Genomic DNA, 18,185 nt, shown 5'->3' with positions numbered 1-18,185 from the left:
CATTGCCCCTTCTCCCCATTGCCCCTTCTCCCCATTGCCCCTTCTCCCCATTGCCCCTTCTCCCCATTGCCCTCACCCCATTACCTTTTCTCCCCATTACCCCTTTCTCCCCATTATCCCTTGTCCCACTGACTTCCTCCCCATTAAACCCTCACCCCATAACCCCTTCTCCCCAAAACACCTTCACCCCAATACCACTTCACCCCAATACCCCTTCACCCCTATACCCCTTTACCCCAACACCCCTTCACCCCAACACCCCTTCAGCCGAATACCCCGTTATTCCTTTTCCCCATTGACCCCTCTCCCCATTAAACCCTCTCATTAAACTCTTTCCCCATCACCCCTTCTCCCCATTAGTCTCTATCCATTAGCCCTTTTCTCCATTAGTCTCTACCCATTGCCCCCTTTCCCATTACCTTCTCCCCATTTCACTCTCCCTGTTACCCCTCTCCCATTAATCTCTCCCCATGGCCCCATCTTCGATTTTTCCCCATTACTGTCTCCCCATTAACCCCATCACCCATATACCCCTTCACCCTAATACCCCTTCACTCCAATACCCCTTCACCCCAGTACCCCTTCACCCCAATGCCCCTTCACCCCAATGCACCTTCACCCCAATGCCCCTTCACCCCAATGCCCCTTCACCCCAATGCCCCTTCACCCCAATGCCCCTTCACCCCAATGCCCCTTCACCCCAATGCCCCTTCACCCCAATGCCCCTTCACCCCAATGCCCCTTCCCTCCAATGCCCCTTCACACAATGCCCCTTCACCCAATGCCCCTTCACCCCAGTACCCCTTCACCCCATTAGACCCTCTCCCCACTAATCCCTCTCCCCATTGCTCCTCTCCCCATTGCCCCTTCTCCTTATTGCCCCGTCTCCCCATTACCCCTTGTCCCACTGACCTCCCCATTAAACCCTCACCGCATAACCCCTTCTCCCCAATACCCCTTCACCCCAATACCCCTTCACCCCTATACCCCTTCACCCCAATACCTCTTCACCCCAATACCCCTTCACCCCAATAACCCATCACCCCAATACCCCTTCACCCCAATACCCCTTCACCGCATTATCCCTTCTCCCCATTAGACCCTCTCCCCATTAGACCCTCTCCCCACTAATCCCTCTCCCCACTAATCCCTCTCCCCACTAATCCCTCTCCCCATTGCCCCTCTCCCCATTGCCCCTTCTCCTTATTGCCCCGTCTCCCCTTTACCCTTTGTCCCACTGATCTCCCCATTAAACCCTCACCCCATAACCCCTTCTCCCCAATACCCCTTCACCCCAATACCCCTTCACCACATTATCCCTTCTCCCAATTCGACCCTCTCCCCACTAATCCCTCTCCCCATTAATCCCTCTCCCCACTAATCCCTCTCCCCACTAATCCCTCTCCCCACTAATCCCTCACCCCACTAATCCCTCACCCCACTAATCCCTCTTCCCACTAATCCCTCTCCCCATTGCCCCTCTCCCCATTTCCCCATCTCCCCATTACCCCTTGTCCCACTGACCTCCCCATTAAACCCTCACCACATTATCCCTTCTCCCCATTAGACCCTCTCCCCACTAATCCCTCTCCCCACTAATCCCTATCCCCACTAATCCCACTCCCCACTAATCCCTCTCCCCACTAATCCCACTCCCCACTAATCCCTCTCCCCACTAAACCCTCTCTCCACTAATCCCTCTCCCCATTGCCCCTCTCCCCATTGCCCCTCTCCCCATTGCCCCTCTCCCCATTGCCCCTTCTCCCTATTGCCCCGTCTCCCCATTACCCCTTGTCCCACTGACCTCCTCCCCATTAAACCCTCACCCCATAACCCCTTCTCCCCATAACTCTCCCCATTGCCACTTATTCTCATTACCACTTCACCCTAATACCCCATCACCCCAATACCCCTTCACCCCAATACCCCTTCACCCCAATACCCCTTCACCCCAATACCCTTTCACCCCAATACCCTTCACACCAATACCCTTCACCCCAATACCCCTTCACCCCAGTACCCCTTCACCACAATACCCTGTTACCACAATACCCCATTATTCCTTTTCTCCATTAACCCCTCTCCCCATTAAACCCTCTCATTAAACTCTTTCCCTATCACCTCCCCATTAGTCTCTATCCATTACCTTTCTCCCCATTTGTCTCTAATCTTTTCCCCCTATCCCATTACCTTCTCCCCATTTCACTCTCCCTGTAACCCCTCTCCAATTAATCTCTCCCCGTGGCCCCATCTCCCCTTTTTCCCCATTACTGTCACCCCATTACTGTCTCCCCATTAACCCCTTCACCCAAATACCCCTTCACCACATTATCCCTTCTCCCCATTAGACCCTCTCCCCACTAATCCCTCTACCCACTAATCCCTCTCCCCCTTGCCGCTTCTCCCCATTGCCCCATCTCCCCATTGCCCCTTCTCCCCATTGCCCCTTCTCCCCATTGCCCCTTCTCCCCATTGCCCTCACCCCATTACCCCTTTCTCCCCATTATCCCTTGTCCCACTGACTTCCTCCCCATTAAACCCTCACCCCATAACCCCTTCTCCCCAAAACACCTTCACCCCAATACCACTTCACCCCAATACCCCTTCACCCCAATACACCTTCACCCCAATACCCCTTCACCCCAATACCACTTCAACCCCAATACCCCTTCAACCCCAATACCCCTTCAACCCAATACCCCTTCACCCCAATACCCCTTCAACCCCAATACCCCTTCACCCCAATACCCTTCACCCCAATACCCTTCACCCCAATACCCCTTCACCCCAATACCCCTTCACCCCAATACCCCTTCACCCCAATACCCCATTACCACAATACCCCATTATTCCTTTTTTCCATTAACCCCTCTCCCCATTAAACCCTCTCATTAAACTCTCCCATCACCCTTTCTCCCCATTAGTCTCTATCCATTACCCTTCTCCCCATTAGTCTCTAATCTTTGCCCCCTATCCTGTTACCTTGTCCCCATTTCACTCTCCCTGTTACCCCTCTACCATTAATCTCTCCCCTTTTTCCCCATTACTGTCTCCCCATTAACCCCTTCACCCCAAAACACCTTCACCACATTATCCCTTCTCCCCATTAGACCCTCTCCCCACTAATCCCTCTCCCCACTAATCCCTCTCCCCACTAATCCCTCTCCCCACTAATCCCTCTCCCCACTAATCCCTCTCCCCACTAATCCCTCTCCCCACTAATCCCTCTCCCCACTAATCCCTCTCCCCACTAAACCCTCTCCGCACTAATCCCTCTCCCCACTAATCTCTCTCCCCATTGCCCCTCTCCCGATTGCCCCTTCTCCCTATTGCCCCATCTCCGCATTACCCCTTGTCCCACTGACATCCCCATTAAACCCTCACCCCATAACCCCTTCTCCCCAATACCCCTTCACCCCAATACCCCTTCACCCCAATACCCCTTCACCCCACACCCTTTCACACCACTACCCTTCACCCCAATACCCTTCAGCCCAATACCCCGTTACCGCAATATCCCATTATTCCTTTTCCTCATTAACCCCTCTCCCCATTAAACCCTCTCATTAAACTCTTTCCCCATCACCCCTTCTCCCCATTAGTCTCTATCCATTACCCCTTTTCTCCATTAGTCTCTACCCATTGCCCCCTTTCCCATTACCTTCTCCCCATTTCACTCTCCCTGTTACCCCTCTCCCATTAATTTCTCCCCATGGCCCCATCTTCCCTTTTTCCCCATTACTGTCTCCCCATTAACCCCTTCACCCCAATACCCCTTCACCCCAATAACCCTTCACCCCAATATACCTTCACCCCAATACCCCTTCACCCCAATACCCCTTCACCCCAATACCCCTTCACCCCAATAACCCTTCACCCCAATATACCTTCACCCCAATACCCCTTCACCCCAATACCCCTTCACCACAATACCCCTTCACCCCAATACCCCTTCACCCCAATACCCCTTCACCTCAATACCCTTCACCCCACTACCCTTCACCCCAATACCCTTCAGCCCACAACCCCGTTACCACAATACCCCATTATTCCTTTTCCTCATTAACCCCTCTCCCCATTAAACTCTCTCATTAAACTCTTTCCCCATCACCCCTTCTCCCCATTAGTCTCTATCCATTACCCCTTTTCTCCATTAGTCTCTACCCATTGCCCCCTTTCCCATTATCTTCTCCCCATTTCACTCTCCCTGTTACCCCTCTCCCATTAATCTCTCCCCATGGCCCCATCTTCGATTTTTCCCCATTACTGTCTCCCCATTAACCCCATCACCCAAATACCCCTTCACCCTAATACCCCTTCACTCCAATACCCCTTCACCCCAGTACCCCTTCACCCCAATGCCCCTTCACCCCAATGCCCCTTCACCCCAATGCCCCTTCACCCCAATGCCCCTTCACCCCAATGCCCCTTCACCCCAATGCCCCTTCACCCCAATGCCCCTTCACCCCAATTCCCCTTCACCCCAATGCCACCACCCCAATGCCCCTTCACCCCAATGCCCCTTCACCCCAATGCCCCTTCACCCCAATGCCCCTTCACCCCAATGCCCCTTCACCCCAATGCCCCTTCACCCCAATGCCCCTTCACCCCAATGCCCCTTCACCCCAATGCCCCTTCCCTCCAATGCCCCTTCACCCAATGCCCCTTCACCCAATTCCCCTTCACCCCAATGCCCCTTCACCCCAATGCCCCTTCACCCCAATGCCCCTTCACCCCAATGCCCCTTCACCCCAATGCCCCTTCACCCCAATGCCCCTTCACCCCAATGCCCCATCACCCCAATGCCCCTTCACCCCAATGCCCCTTCACCCCAATGCCCCTTCACCCCAATGCCCCTTCACCCCAATGCCCCTTCACCCCAATGCCCCTTCACCCCAATGCCCCTTCACCCCAATGCCCCACCCTATACCCCTTCACCCCAAACCCCTTTACCCCAACACCCCTTCACCCCAACACCCCTTCAGCCCAATACCCCATTATTCCTTTTCCCCATTAACCCCTCTCCCCATTAAACCCTCTCATTAAACTCTTTCCCCATCACCCCTTCTCCCCATTAGTCTATCCATTACCCCTTCTCTCCATTAGTCTCTACCCATTGCCCCCTTTCCCATTACCTTCTCCCTATTTCACTCTCCCTGTTACCCCTCTCCCATTATTCTCTACCCATGGCCCCATCTTCCCTTTTTCCCCATTACTGTCTCCCCATTAACCCCACCCCAATACCCCTTCACCCCATTATCCCTTCTCCCCATTAGACCCTCTCCCCACTAATCCCTCCCCACTAATCCCTCTCCCCACTAATCACTCTCCCCACTAATCCCTCTCCCCACTAATCCCTCTCCCCACTAATCCCTCCCCACTAATCCCTCTCCCCACTAATCCCTCTCCCCACTAATCCCTCTCCCCACTAATCCCTCTCCCCACTAATCCCTCTCCCCACTAATCCCTCTCCCCATTGCCCCTCTCCCATTAATCTCTCCCCATTTCCCCATCTCCCCATTAACCCCTTCACACCATTAACCCCTTCATCCCATTGCCCCTTCTCCCCATTTCCCCTTTTCCCCATTGCCCCTCTCCCTATTACTCCATATCCCTATTACCCTTTCCCATAACACTCTCCCCATTACTCTCTTCTTCCCATTACCCCCTCTCCCCATTACCCCCTCTTCCCATTACCCCCTCTCCCCATTACCCCCTCTCCCCATTACACACTCCCCATTACTACATCCCATTGCCCCATTACCCCTTCGCCCCATTACGTTCACCCCAATATTCCCTTTTTCCCATTACCCTCTCCCCATTAATCCCCATTACCCTTTCTCCCCATTCCCATCTCCCCATTATGCTCTCCCCATTACCCCTTCTCCCCATTACCCTCTCCCCATTATCACATCCCCATTACCTCTCATTACCCCATACCCTCTCCCCATTATCTCTTCTACCCATTACGCCTTCTCCCACTTACCCCTTCTACCCATCACTCCCTCTCCCCATTACTGCCACTCTCCATTACCCCATTCTCCCTGTTACCCTGTTCACATTTCCCAATCTCCCCATCACCCCTTCTCCCCATCACCCCTTCTCCCCATTTCCCCTTCTCCACATTACCCCCTCACCATTACTACTCCCCTCTAACCCCCCTCGCCATTAACCCTTCTCCTCATTACACCTCCCAATTAACCCTTCCACATTACCCATTCTACCCATTACCCCTTCTCCCCAATACCCCTTCACCCCAATACCCCTTCACCCCAATACCCCTTCACCCCAATACCCCTTCACCCCAATACCCCTTCACCCCAATACCCCTTCACCCCAATACCCCTTCACCCCAATACCCCTTCACCCCAATACCCCTTCACCCCAATACCCCTTCACCCCAATACCCCTTCACCCCATTATCCCTTCTCGCCATTAGACCCTCTCCCCACTAATCCCTCTCCCCACTAATCCCTCTCCCCACTAATCCCTCTCCCCACTAATCCCTCTCCCCACTAATCCCTCTCCCCACTAATCCCTCTCTCCATTGCCCCTCTCCCCATTGCCCCTTCTTCTTATTGCCCCGTCTCCCAATTACCTTTTGTCCCACTGACCTCCCCATTAAACCCTCACCCCATAACCCCTTCTCCCCAATACCCCTTCACCCCAATACCCCTTCACCACATTATCCCTTCTCCACATTAGACCCTCTCCCCATTAGACCCTCTCCCCACTAATCCCTCACCCCACTAATCCCTCTTCCCACTAATCCCTCTCCCTATTGCCCCTCTCCCCATTTCCCCTTCTCCCCATTGCCCCGTCTCCCCATTACCCCTTGTCCCACTGACCTCCCCATTAAACCCTCACCCCATTACCCCTTCTCCCCAATACACCTTCACCCCAATACCTCATCACCCAATACCCTTCACCCCAATACCCTTCACCCCAATACCCCTTCACCCCAATGCCCCTTCACCCCAATTCCCCTTCACCCCAATGCCCCTTCACCCCAATGCCCCTTCACCCCAATGCCCCTTCACCCCAATGCCCCTGCACCCCAATGCTCCTTCACCCCAATGCCCCTTCACCCCAATTCCCCTTCACCCCAATGCCACTTCACCCCAATGCCTCTTCACCCCAATGCCCCTTCACCCCAATGCCCCTTCACCCCAATGCCCCTTCACCCCAATGCCCCTTCACTCCAATGCCCCTTCACCCAATGCCCCTTCACCCAATTCCCCTTCACCCAATTCCCCTTCACCCCAATGCCCCTTCACCCCAATGCCCCTTCACCCCAATGCCCCTTCACCCCAATGCCCCTTCACCCCAATGCCCCTTCACCCCAATGCCCCTTCACCCCAATGCCCCTTCACCCCAATGCCCCTTCACCCCAATGCCCCTTCACCCAATGCCCCTTCACCCCAATGCCCCTTCACCCCAATTCCCCTTCACCCCAATGCCCCTTCACCCCAATGCCCCTTCACCCCAATGCCCCTTCACCCCAATGCCCCTTCACCCCAATGCCCCTTCACCCCAATGCCCCTTCACCCCAATGCCCCTTCACCCCAATGCCCCTTCACCCCAATGCCCCACCCTATACCCCTTCACCCCAAACCCCTTTACCCCAACACCCCTTCACCCCAACACCCCTTCAGCCCAATACGCCATTATTCCTTTTCCCCATTAACCCCTCTCCCCATTAAACCCTCTCATTAAACTCTTTCCCCATCACCCCTTCTCCCCATTAGTCTATCCATTACCCCTTCTCTCCATTAGTCTCTACCCATTGCCCCCTTTCCCATTACCTTCTCCCTCTTTCACTCTCCCTGTTACCCCTCTCCCATTATTCTCTACCCATGGCCCCTTCTTCCCTTTTTCCCCATTACTGTCTCCCCATTTACCCCACCCCAATACCCCTTCACCCCATTATCCCTTCTCCCCATTAGACCCTCTCCCCACTAATCCCTCCCCACTAATCCCTCTCCCCACTAATCCCTCTCCCCACTAATCCCTCTCCCCACTAATCCCTCTCCCCACTAATCCCTCTTCCCACTAATCCCTCTCCCCATTGCCCCTCTCCCCATTTCCCCTTCTCCCCATTGCCCCGTCTCCCCATTACCCCTTGTCCCACTGACCTCCCCATTAAACCCTCACCCCATTACCCCTTCTCCCCAATACACCTTCACCCCAATACCTCATCACCCAATACCCCACCCTAATAACCTTCACCCCAATACCCTTCACCCCAATACCCTTCACCCCAATACCCTTCACCCCAATACCCTTCACCCCAATACCCTTCACCCCAATACCCTTCACCCCAATACCCTTCACCCCAATACCCTTCACCCCAATACCCTTCACCCCAATACCCCTTCACCCCAATGCCCCTTCACCCCAATGCCCCTTCACCCCAATGCCCCTTCACCCCAATGCCCCTTCACCCCAATTCCCCTTCACCCCAATTCCCCTTCACCCCAATGCCACTTCACCCCAATGCCTCTTCACCCCAATGCCCCTTCACCCCAATGCCCCTTCACCCCAATGCCCCTTCACCCCAATGCCCCTTCACCCCAATGCCCCTTCACCCCAATGCCCCTTCACCCCAATGCCCCTTCACCCCAATGCCCCTTCACCCAATTCCCCTTCACCCAATTCCCCTTCACCCCAATGCCCCTTCACCCCAATGCCCCTTCACCCCAATGCCCCTTCACCCCAATGCCCCTTCACCCCAATGCCCCTTCACCCCAATGCCCCTTCACCCCAATGCCCCTTCACCCCAATGCCCCTTCACCCCAATGCCCCTTCACCCCAATGCCCCTTCACCCCAATGCCCCTTCACCCCAATGCCCCTTCACCCCAATGCCCCTTCACCCCAATGCCCCTTCACCCCAATGCCCCTTCACCCCAATGCCCCTTCACCCCAATGCCCCTTCACCCCAATGCCCCTTCACCCCAATGCCCCTTCACCCCAATGCCCCTTCACCCCAATGCCCCTTCACCCCAATGCCCCTTCACCCCAATGCCCCTTCACCCCAATGCCCCTTCACCCCAATGCCCCTTCACCCCAATGCCCCTTCACCCCAATGCCCCTTCACCCCAATGCCCCACCCTATACCCCTTTACCCCAACACCCCTTCACCCCAACACCCCTTCAGCCGAATACCCCGTTATTCCTTTTCCCCATTGACCCCTCTCCCCATTAAACCCTCTCATTAAACTCTTTCCCCATCACCCCTTCTCCCCATTAGTCTATCCATTACCCCTTCTCTCCATTAGTCTCTACCCATTGCCCCCTTTCCCATTACCTTCTCCCTATTTCACTCTCCCTGTTACTCCTCTCCCATTATTCTCTACCCATGGCCCCATCTTCCCTTTTCCCCCATTACTGTCTCCCCATTAACCCCACCCCAATACCCCTTCACCCCATTATCCCTTCTCCCCATTAGACCCTCTCCCCACTAATCCCTCCCCACTAATCCCTCTCCCCACTAATCCCTCTCCCCACTAATCCCTCTCCCCACTAATCCCTCTCCCCACTAATCCCTCTCCCCACTAATCCCTCTCCCCATTGCCCCTCTCCCATTAATCTCTCCCCATTTCCCCATCTCCCCATTAACCCCTTCACACCATTAACCCCTTCATCCCATTGCCCCTTCATCCCATTGCCCCTTCTCCCCATTTCCCCTTTTCCCCATTGCCCCTCTCCCTATTACTCCATCTCCCTATTACCCTTTCCCATAACACTCTCCCCATTACTTCCTTCTTCCCATTACCCCCTCTCCCTATTACCCCCTCTTCCCATTACCCCCTCTCCCCATTACCCCCTCTCCCCATTACACACTCCCCATTACTACATCCCATTGCCCCATTACCCCTTCGCCCCATTACGTTCACCCCAATATTCCCTTTTTCCCATTACCCTCTCCCCATTAATCCCCATTACCCTTTCTCCCCATTCCCATCTCCCCATTATGCTCTCCCCATTACCCCTTCTCCCCATTACCCTCTCCCCATTATCACATCCCCATTACCTCTCATTACCCCATACCCTCTCCCCATTATCTCTTCTACCCATTACGCCTTCTCCCACTTACCCCTTCTACCCATCACTCCCTCTCCCCATTACCGCCACTCTCCATTACCCCATTCTCCCTGTTACCCTGTTCACATTTCCCAATCTCCCCATCACCCCTTCTCCCCATCACCCCTTCTCCCCTTTTCCCCTTCTCCACATTACCCCCTCACCATTACTACTCCCCTCTCTACCCCCCTCGCCATTAACCCTTCTCCTCATTACACCTCCCAATTAACCATTCCACATTACCCATTCTACCCATTACCCCTTCTCCCACTTCCCCTTCTCCCGATTAGTGCCTCTCCCCATTGACCCCTTCTCTGCATTACCCTCTCCCTATTACCCCTCCCCATTTCCCATCTTCCCATTACCCCCTCTCCCAAATACCCTCTGTGCATTACCACTTCTCCCTATAACCCCTTCTCCCCTTTACCCTCTCTCCATTACCACTTCATCCCATTGCCCCTTCTCCCCATTAATCGCTCCCCATTACCCACTCCTCATTACCCACTCCCCATCACCCCTTATCTCCATTACCCTCTCCCCATTATCCCTTCTCCCCATTATCCCATCTCCCTGTTACCCCTTCACCCCATTACATCTCCCACTTTCCCCTTCTCCCATTACCCCCTCTCCCCATTACTGCCTCTCTCCATTACCACCTCACAGTTACCACTTCTCCCCTCTCTACCCCCTCGCCATTACCCCTTATCCCCATGAACCTCTCCCCATTACCCACTTTCTCCATTACTCCCTCTCCCCAATACCCTCTCCGCATTACCATCTCCCTATAACCCCTTCTCCACATTAACTCTCTCCCTATTTCGACCTCTCACCATTACCCCTTCTCCCCTATCACCATTACCACTTCTCCCCATTACCCCCTTTCCCGATTACCGCCTCTCCACATTACCCCTTCCATGTTTCCCAATCTCCCCATTATTCCTTCGCCCCATTACCACATCTCCTTATTACGCCTTCACCCCATTACACCTCCCACTCTCCCATTCTCCCCATCACTCCCTCTTCCCATTACCACCTCTCCCCATTACCCCCTCACCATTGCCACTCCTCCCCTCTCTACCCCCTCGCCATTACCCCTTCTCCCAATTAACACCTCCACATTACATATTCTCCCCACTCTACCCCTTATCCCCATGAACCCTCTCCCCATTACCCTTCTCCCTATTACCCCTGTCCATTACCCCTCAAAAAGCCCTGAAATAACCCAAAAAATACTGATAAAAATCAGTACTATTTCCTTCTACTGTATGGGAAGTGGCCTTCGCCACAAAATTGCACGTGGCTACGGAAGCAGAAGACCAAAAGTCCGCCTCCCCGGACAGAATATAGATTACTTTAATCAAACAGTTAAGTTATAAGTATAAAATCTTCTTCAAGATCTTTATTCACTTGATCATCATCAAACTCAACCAACTCTTGCAGTCTGTCATCTGTTGTTCAGTTTTCTCTTTCTCAGGTCAAGGTCTGAATAGTTTGACTCCTAGCATCCATACATTGACCTTGTTTAATATTTGCAAGAGAATTTGCAAATTCCAAAGCTTCATCTTTGTCAGTAAAGAAATTTGATTTATTTTCTCCAGAAAACACTAAGTGTGGCTGGGTATCGAAAAGAGAATTTATATTCCTTTTTCCAAAAGACAGATTTCACAGGATTAAACTCCTTCCTTCTTTTCACAATTGACATACTTAAATCTGCATTAAAAAAAACTTTACTATTTGCCACCACTAATGGACCTTGATGCTTTCAAGCATTTTTAGACCGCCAATCTTAATATTGTTTCTCTATCTTGATAATGTAAACATCTAATCAAAATCGAGCGTGGCGCTTGTCCTATTCTAAACCAAGATAAAGCATGCTGACACATTGCAAAGGAATGTGCACTTCAAAAGTACCAGCTTTTTAAAAAATATTTTATTTGGCTCCATACATTAATGGCCAGACACAAAAGAAAATATTCATTTAAATCAAATCAATTATACATGTTACATATTATATACCCCCTAAAATCCCACCAACCTTCTCCCCCCCCATAATAACCCCCAAAGAAAAAAAATGAAAAATAAGAAAAAGATAGAAAGACAAATAAAATGTATTCAAAAGAAAGAAAGAAAGAAAGAAACCTGGTTATCAAAATATCCCCACCATTCACACAGCTTTGGGTTTTCAGTATTATTCATGTACTTATCCCAAGGAGTTAGCAAAGTTCCATGCGGCTTTATAAATTAATACCTACAATGTGTAAATATGGGCATCAAGTTTTTATATTTATCCCTTAAACTATATGTAGTCTTCTCAACAGGTATACAACTATATATTTCCACATGCCATCTTTCCATTCCTAAATGCGAATCTGATTTCCATGTTACTGCTATACATTTTCTTACAACTGCTAGTGCAATTTTCACAAATTCTTTTCATAAAAAATTCAATTTCAATTTTGGTCTTATTGCTGAAATATTTCCCAATAAAAAGAGCATTGGATCCTGAGGAAAATTACTTGCTTGAGTTTAAAAAGTTTGTGATGCTTTGGAAATGTGCTGAGGTGTTGCGCAAGTCCTCACTTTTCCGTCAGTTGCTCAGACACAGGAAACCAAAAGCAATGCAGAATGCTGGAATTCTAAAATAGGAAATTTTCAGCAGGTCTTACCTTGTTTTTCTTCCCACAGATGCATCCTTACCTGCTGAGTATTGTATGGAAACAGCCTGGTTGTGTCAAGACTGGGTTGGAGGTTGAACATTTGCACTCCATTCAGGACATCACTAGAAGTCACGTCCTTTCTCGAGGCCAGTTGGGAGTAAATATTGCCCAAGCCATTAATACGCCCATGCCAAGAACACATCTAAAAGAAATGACTTGCAAAGACCTTGACAGCGAACCAAGGTGCTTTTGGTCTTGGCTCATTATACGTTTTAAAATTGTGATTTAGTGCAAATAGTCCGACGTTGAGACAACTGATGAATATATTGTACCTGCTATAAATTTTTAAATTTAAATTGGGACAGCACGGTTAGTGTAGCGGTTAGCCCAACGCCTTTACAGTGCCAGCGATCAGACAGGGTTTGAATCCCGCGCTGTCTGTAAGGAGTCTATGTGTCCTCCCCCGTGTTTGTGTGGGTTTCCTCTGGGGGCTTCGGTTTCCTCCCACTGTTCAAAACGTACCAGGAGTAGTAGGTTAATTAAGTGTAATTGGGTGGCACGGGCTCATGGACTGAAAGGGGTTGTTACTGTGCTGTATATATAAATTTTAAATTTAATTTTAGACACAGAGCACAGTAACAGGCCCTTTTGGCCCACAAACCCAACTTATCTATGCCTCTCAATTACACACAATTGACCTACAATCCCCTGTACATTTTGTACGATGGGAGGAAACTGGAATACCTGGAGGAAACCCACGCAGACACAGGGAGAACATACAAACTTCTTACAGACAGCGCGGGATTCGAACCCTGGTCCCGATTGCTGGCGCTGTAACATTACACTAACTGTGCCACCCTTGGTAAAATAAGGCATCTCAAGAGTCCTAAACGACAGGTTAGCTGAAAGCATTTGCAAACTTGACACACAATTTTGGAAGTTATGGAATTCTTGTGTGATAATATCCCTTTCTTGCATCACATCCAATAAATTTTCCTGTTCTTGGATCAGCTCATTGGCCATGTCTTTAATTTTTGTTTGGACTCGTCATTTTCATGCATTTGTGTGGAGGCCAATGAACCCCATGTTCTTTTAGACGCCTGCCTCCTCAAGGGTGCTCCTTAAAATCTCTCTTTGACCTAGTATTTGAGTGGATGTCCTTCGGCTCAGAATCAGTTTTGTATCTGGTGTTGCTTGGGACTTTTTAAAATTTAAAGATTATGTGTAAATATGCAAGTGTTATAGTCTTTTGGCTTAAAAGTTCCACTGCCTTGATTTTAAGTCACGAATTGGAGGGAAGGGGCATTTTAAGAATATGATCTTTCTAGTATCTTTCATTGTGACTGATACAGTTGTCCTCATTTGCAGGCTTTTCTCAGTGCAAGATATCCTGGATGAAAGGTATACAGCAAAGTGCTGTACTGGCCAGTGGATTTGAGTTTAGCGGAAGTTTTCAAAAGGACCTGAAATAATGGGTATGAGCATTAAACTGCACAGTGCTGACCACCCCAGTAATCTTCTTAAGGAACTCAATAAGTTTAGGCTCTCCGAAATCATGTGTGATGTAGTCATTATGGTCGGCAACCGGACATTTCCAGCACACAAGTCAGTGTTGGCAGGCGCTGCTGCTTATTTCCAGAAGCTCTTTCTGAATTCAGAGGTTAACTCGGTGAGGACATATGTGGTCGACTTTATCACACCAGCAAACTTTGAAAGAATCTTGAATTTTATCTATACAGCAGAGCTTTTCACGGATCTCATCAATGTCGGCGTGATCTATGAGATGGCGGAGAAGCTCGGAATGCAGGATCTCCTGAAGGCTTGTTACTCAACATTCCCTGACTTAGAAAAAACAGAAACCAGCAAAGTGACAGAGAGGTCAACTGAAGACTACACACATCTTACTGAGTCCTCAAATGAACAAAATCCCCCTGGGGGAAATGCGACGACCACAGGGTCACAGTTTTGTCAAAGTAGATGTTATATCATGCAGGTTGAAGTGGGAGAGGAATTCAAGAGTGAAGAAAGAGCCCTTTCCAATGGGAATGGTCCAAGTGTGTCAGTGATGTACCAGCAGTCAACAAAGAGTGAAGATAACCTGAAGATGGAGTTCAGCCACTCCACACCTACTGAAAGTGTGTCACTGGCCTCGAGTAAAGGTCCTTGCCAGCTGTATGAGATGCAAAATAATGGATATTATCAAACTAATTTATTGATTGGAGGAGAATCACTCAAAGAGAGCAGTAGTTCCTGTGCAGGAAACAACATTGAGCTCCAAGATCATTCAATGAAGGAAATGGAGTGCATGCAGTTTGAAGGTATTGAACCTGATGGCCTTAATTTTGATGAGCACCAGGAGAGCAGAGGTCCTTCTGAGGAGATCATCGAGCTTACAGATGATAGTGAAGACGATAGTCTTGTCTGTGTTAAGGATTTTAACAGTGAAGGAAAGAGCATGCCATGCCAGGTGTGTGGGAAGGAGTTACAAGCTCACGTAGGAGTGATTCGGCAACACGGTAAACTCCACATTGATGCAAAGGAGGGACTGTGCAAAGTGTGTGGCGCCAAGTTCACTGACAGAAGCTCCCGAATCACCCATGTTTTGTCTCATGTTGGAATATTCCTCTTCTCGTGTGATATGTGTGAAATGAAGTTTGTGACGCAGTGGCAAGTAGCTGGACATAGGAAAGCGAAACTCTACGATACGAATATTATTGTCCAGCCCAATACCGTGCTCCCAGCCGAGCCCAATTTCGGGGGCTCTTCAACAGAACTTTTCTGCGCAGTCTGTGGAAAAGCTATGGCCAAAGACTATCTTGCTGTGAAAGAGCATGTCCTTTCTCATCTTGACATGAAAAGTCTCTCTTGCTGTGTCTGTGAACAACCATCCAGATCTTTTTGTAGCCTAATGTGGCATGTTTTGTCCCATATGAATATATCTATTTTTTCCTGTTCTGTATGTGGTAATAGCTTTATAGATCGAACTGTATTAGAGCAACACATGGCCTCGCACCAGGGTATGGAGTATTTATTTGAATGTAATTTTTGCAGTAGAAAGTTTCGATTAGAAGCCTCTTATCAAAATCATGTGAAGATACACAAAAGACATGGTCAACACCAGTGGCTCAAAAAGACTTTAACAACATCACCCGCAGACGAGTCCACTAGCGATGGACACGTGCAAGAGACACATCTTACCCTTTCCTTAAACCACGGCAAAGCCAATCCCAAGGGGAACTGGTATGAATGTGAGTTTTGTCGAAAGAGGTTTTCCCACTCTAGTGAGTTTCAGTATCACCTGCGCATCCACTCAGGAGAGAAGCCCTACGAATGCAAGCTGTGCCACAAATTCTTCAGAGGACGATCGACTGTCAAAAACCATCTAAAGACTCATTCAGGTGCCCTCATGTATTGCTGCACAGTTTGCCAGAGGTACTGTCCTACCTTGAACCTTATGATTAAGCATGTGGAAATACACAAAGATGGAGGCCTGCCTCCTGATTTTAATATTGCACAGACGTTTATGTACATTGTGCATTCCAAACAGCCAGTAAAAATGATGGACTAATCTTTTATTTGAAAAGAAACCAACCCCAATGTTGGTTTGAAAAACTGTATTCAGAATTAGACATAAAATAAATTATCATTTTAATGAATAGTAGAACCTTCAAAACTAAAGTTATTTTTTGAGAGATGTTCATTGACAGAACTTCACAAAAATGTGTAGTTGTCACTAACTTGTACCAGAGCTAATATAACAATGAGGTTTCCACTTTACTGTGTGTGTGTTTATGGTAGATTTATAAGTGTGTGTTTATAAGGTTGTGAATTGACAGTGGAGGCAGCACTGACACGGCCAAAAACAAATGTCCAAACCACACTGTAATTTGAGCATCAAAATCTGCCCTGGCACAGGACAGTAGCTTCAGGGTCTTAGTGTCAAAACGTGTGTACACGTTGTGCGGTTGAATGATGGTACTCAAGTCTCCTGGAAATTGAGAAAATAGATGGGTGAAGGAATTCAAACTTTCACTGTTCTCACGACACAGTTCGTCAGGACCAAGGGAACGTTTATTTTCATGTGACTGTCAAGATTCTACTGAGTTCTGCTGCAATGTTGCATTTGAACTTCTGCTATTGCTCATCAATTTGTTCATGTCATAAATTACATTCACTTGCTTCCCCCATAATTCATTCCCTACCCCTGTCACGTGCCTCCTTTTTTTCCCCACTTTAACCACAACTCTGTATCACGACATCCAGTGAACTTGTTATCCCCGGCTTTTACACTTCAGGAACATGTTGGCCTTGAAACCTTGTTATTTCTCTTTGGAATGCTGCCCACATACAGTTATCTGCCAGTAGATGCTCCCAATCTACCTTTCCCAGGGTCTCCTTTATATTATGGGCGGTACGGTTAGCGTAGTGGTAGCACAATGCTATGGTAGCGCCAGTATCCAGGGTTGGAATCCAGCGCTGTCTGTAAGGAGTTTGTACATTCTCCCCGTGTCTGTGTGGGCTTTCCCCGGGGGCTCTGGTCTCCTCGAGTTCAAAAATGTAATGGTAGTTGTAGGTTAATGGGGTGTAATTGGGCGGCACGGGCTCATGAGCCGAAAGTGCCTGTTACCGTGCTGTATGTCTAAATTTAACTTTAAATTACAAAATTGGCTTTGCCCAAATTTAAGATGTTTATTACTGGTCCATCTATATTCTTTTCAATAACACTTTAAAGAATAAAGAGATAAGGTCACCATCCCTAAAATGATTCCCCACTGACACTCCCTCCACTTGACACATGCTTCCCCAAGGTCAGGGAATGGTCCTTTGCTCATTGATTGCTTTAAACACTTGGCAATCCCAATTAAATTTTAGGAAATTGAAATCCCTCCGTACAATACCCTATTTTTATTGCATCTCTCATATCTGCCTGCATCTCTGTCACCCAATGCCTGTTGGGAGATCTATAATCCACCCCAACAAAGGAACTCATCCTTTTTATTTCTCTGTCCATATGTCCTCATTTACAATATCCTCCCTCAATACTGAAGTCATGCAATCTTTGACTAACAGTGCAAACCCTCCTCCCCTTCTGCTCTCCCATCACTCTTACATGGAAAGTCTAGACCCTGAGGTATTGAATTCCCTATCCTTCAATCATTGTAAATCCCCTTGCTAATTTAATCTTTGTATCAGATTCAAGTTTCAATTTATTGTCATGTAATAAAAAGTGTCATATTACACGAAATTGCCTTTTGCCTGCTGCAAGGCAGACAGATTCGCCATCATCAGGAATTGCCTGATGTGCCTCTTACAGCCAGAGAAAGAAGCAAAAAAGAGTCTCCCCAGAGTCACCGAGTGTCTGTGGATTTGTCTCCAGTGCTCCTGCCGTCTCCTCAGCCACACAGTGTCCAGTCCAAACCATCGGTGACGCGAGCTCCAGATCC

The 18,185-nt window shown here is 49.3% G+C and overlaps 1 protein-coding gene across 1 annotated transcript in view; it reads left to right on the top strand.

Moving 5' to 3' along the window:
- Positions 1-17,963, top strand: part of LOC138746509 (zinc finger and BTB domain-containing protein 39) — a 61,972-nt gene extending 44,009 nt beyond the window's left edge. The window contains exons 2-3 of the mRNA XM_069904734.1: positions 12,770-12,984; positions 14,110-17,963. Of these exons, the coding sequence (XP_069760835.1) occupies positions 14,213-16,309 (2,097 nt within the window). The 5' untranslated portion in view covers positions 12,770-12,984; positions 14,110-14,212 and the 3' untranslated portion in view covers positions 16,310-17,963. The remainder of the gene's footprint in view (positions 1-12,769; positions 12,985-14,109) is intronic.
- The last annotated feature ends 222 nt before the right edge of the window (positions 17,964-18,185 follow it).

This window comes from Narcine bancroftii, chromosome 12, assembly GCF_036971445.1.
Source record: "Narcine bancroftii isolate sNarBan1 chromosome 12, sNarBan1.hap1, whole genome shotgun sequence".
Lineage (NCBI taxonomy): Eukaryota > Metazoa > Chordata > Chondrichthyes > Torpediniformes > Narcinidae > Narcine > Narcine bancroftii.
The sequence above is the reverse complement of the archived record's forward strand: the minus strand, read 5'-3'. Positions and strand labels throughout refer to the sequence as shown.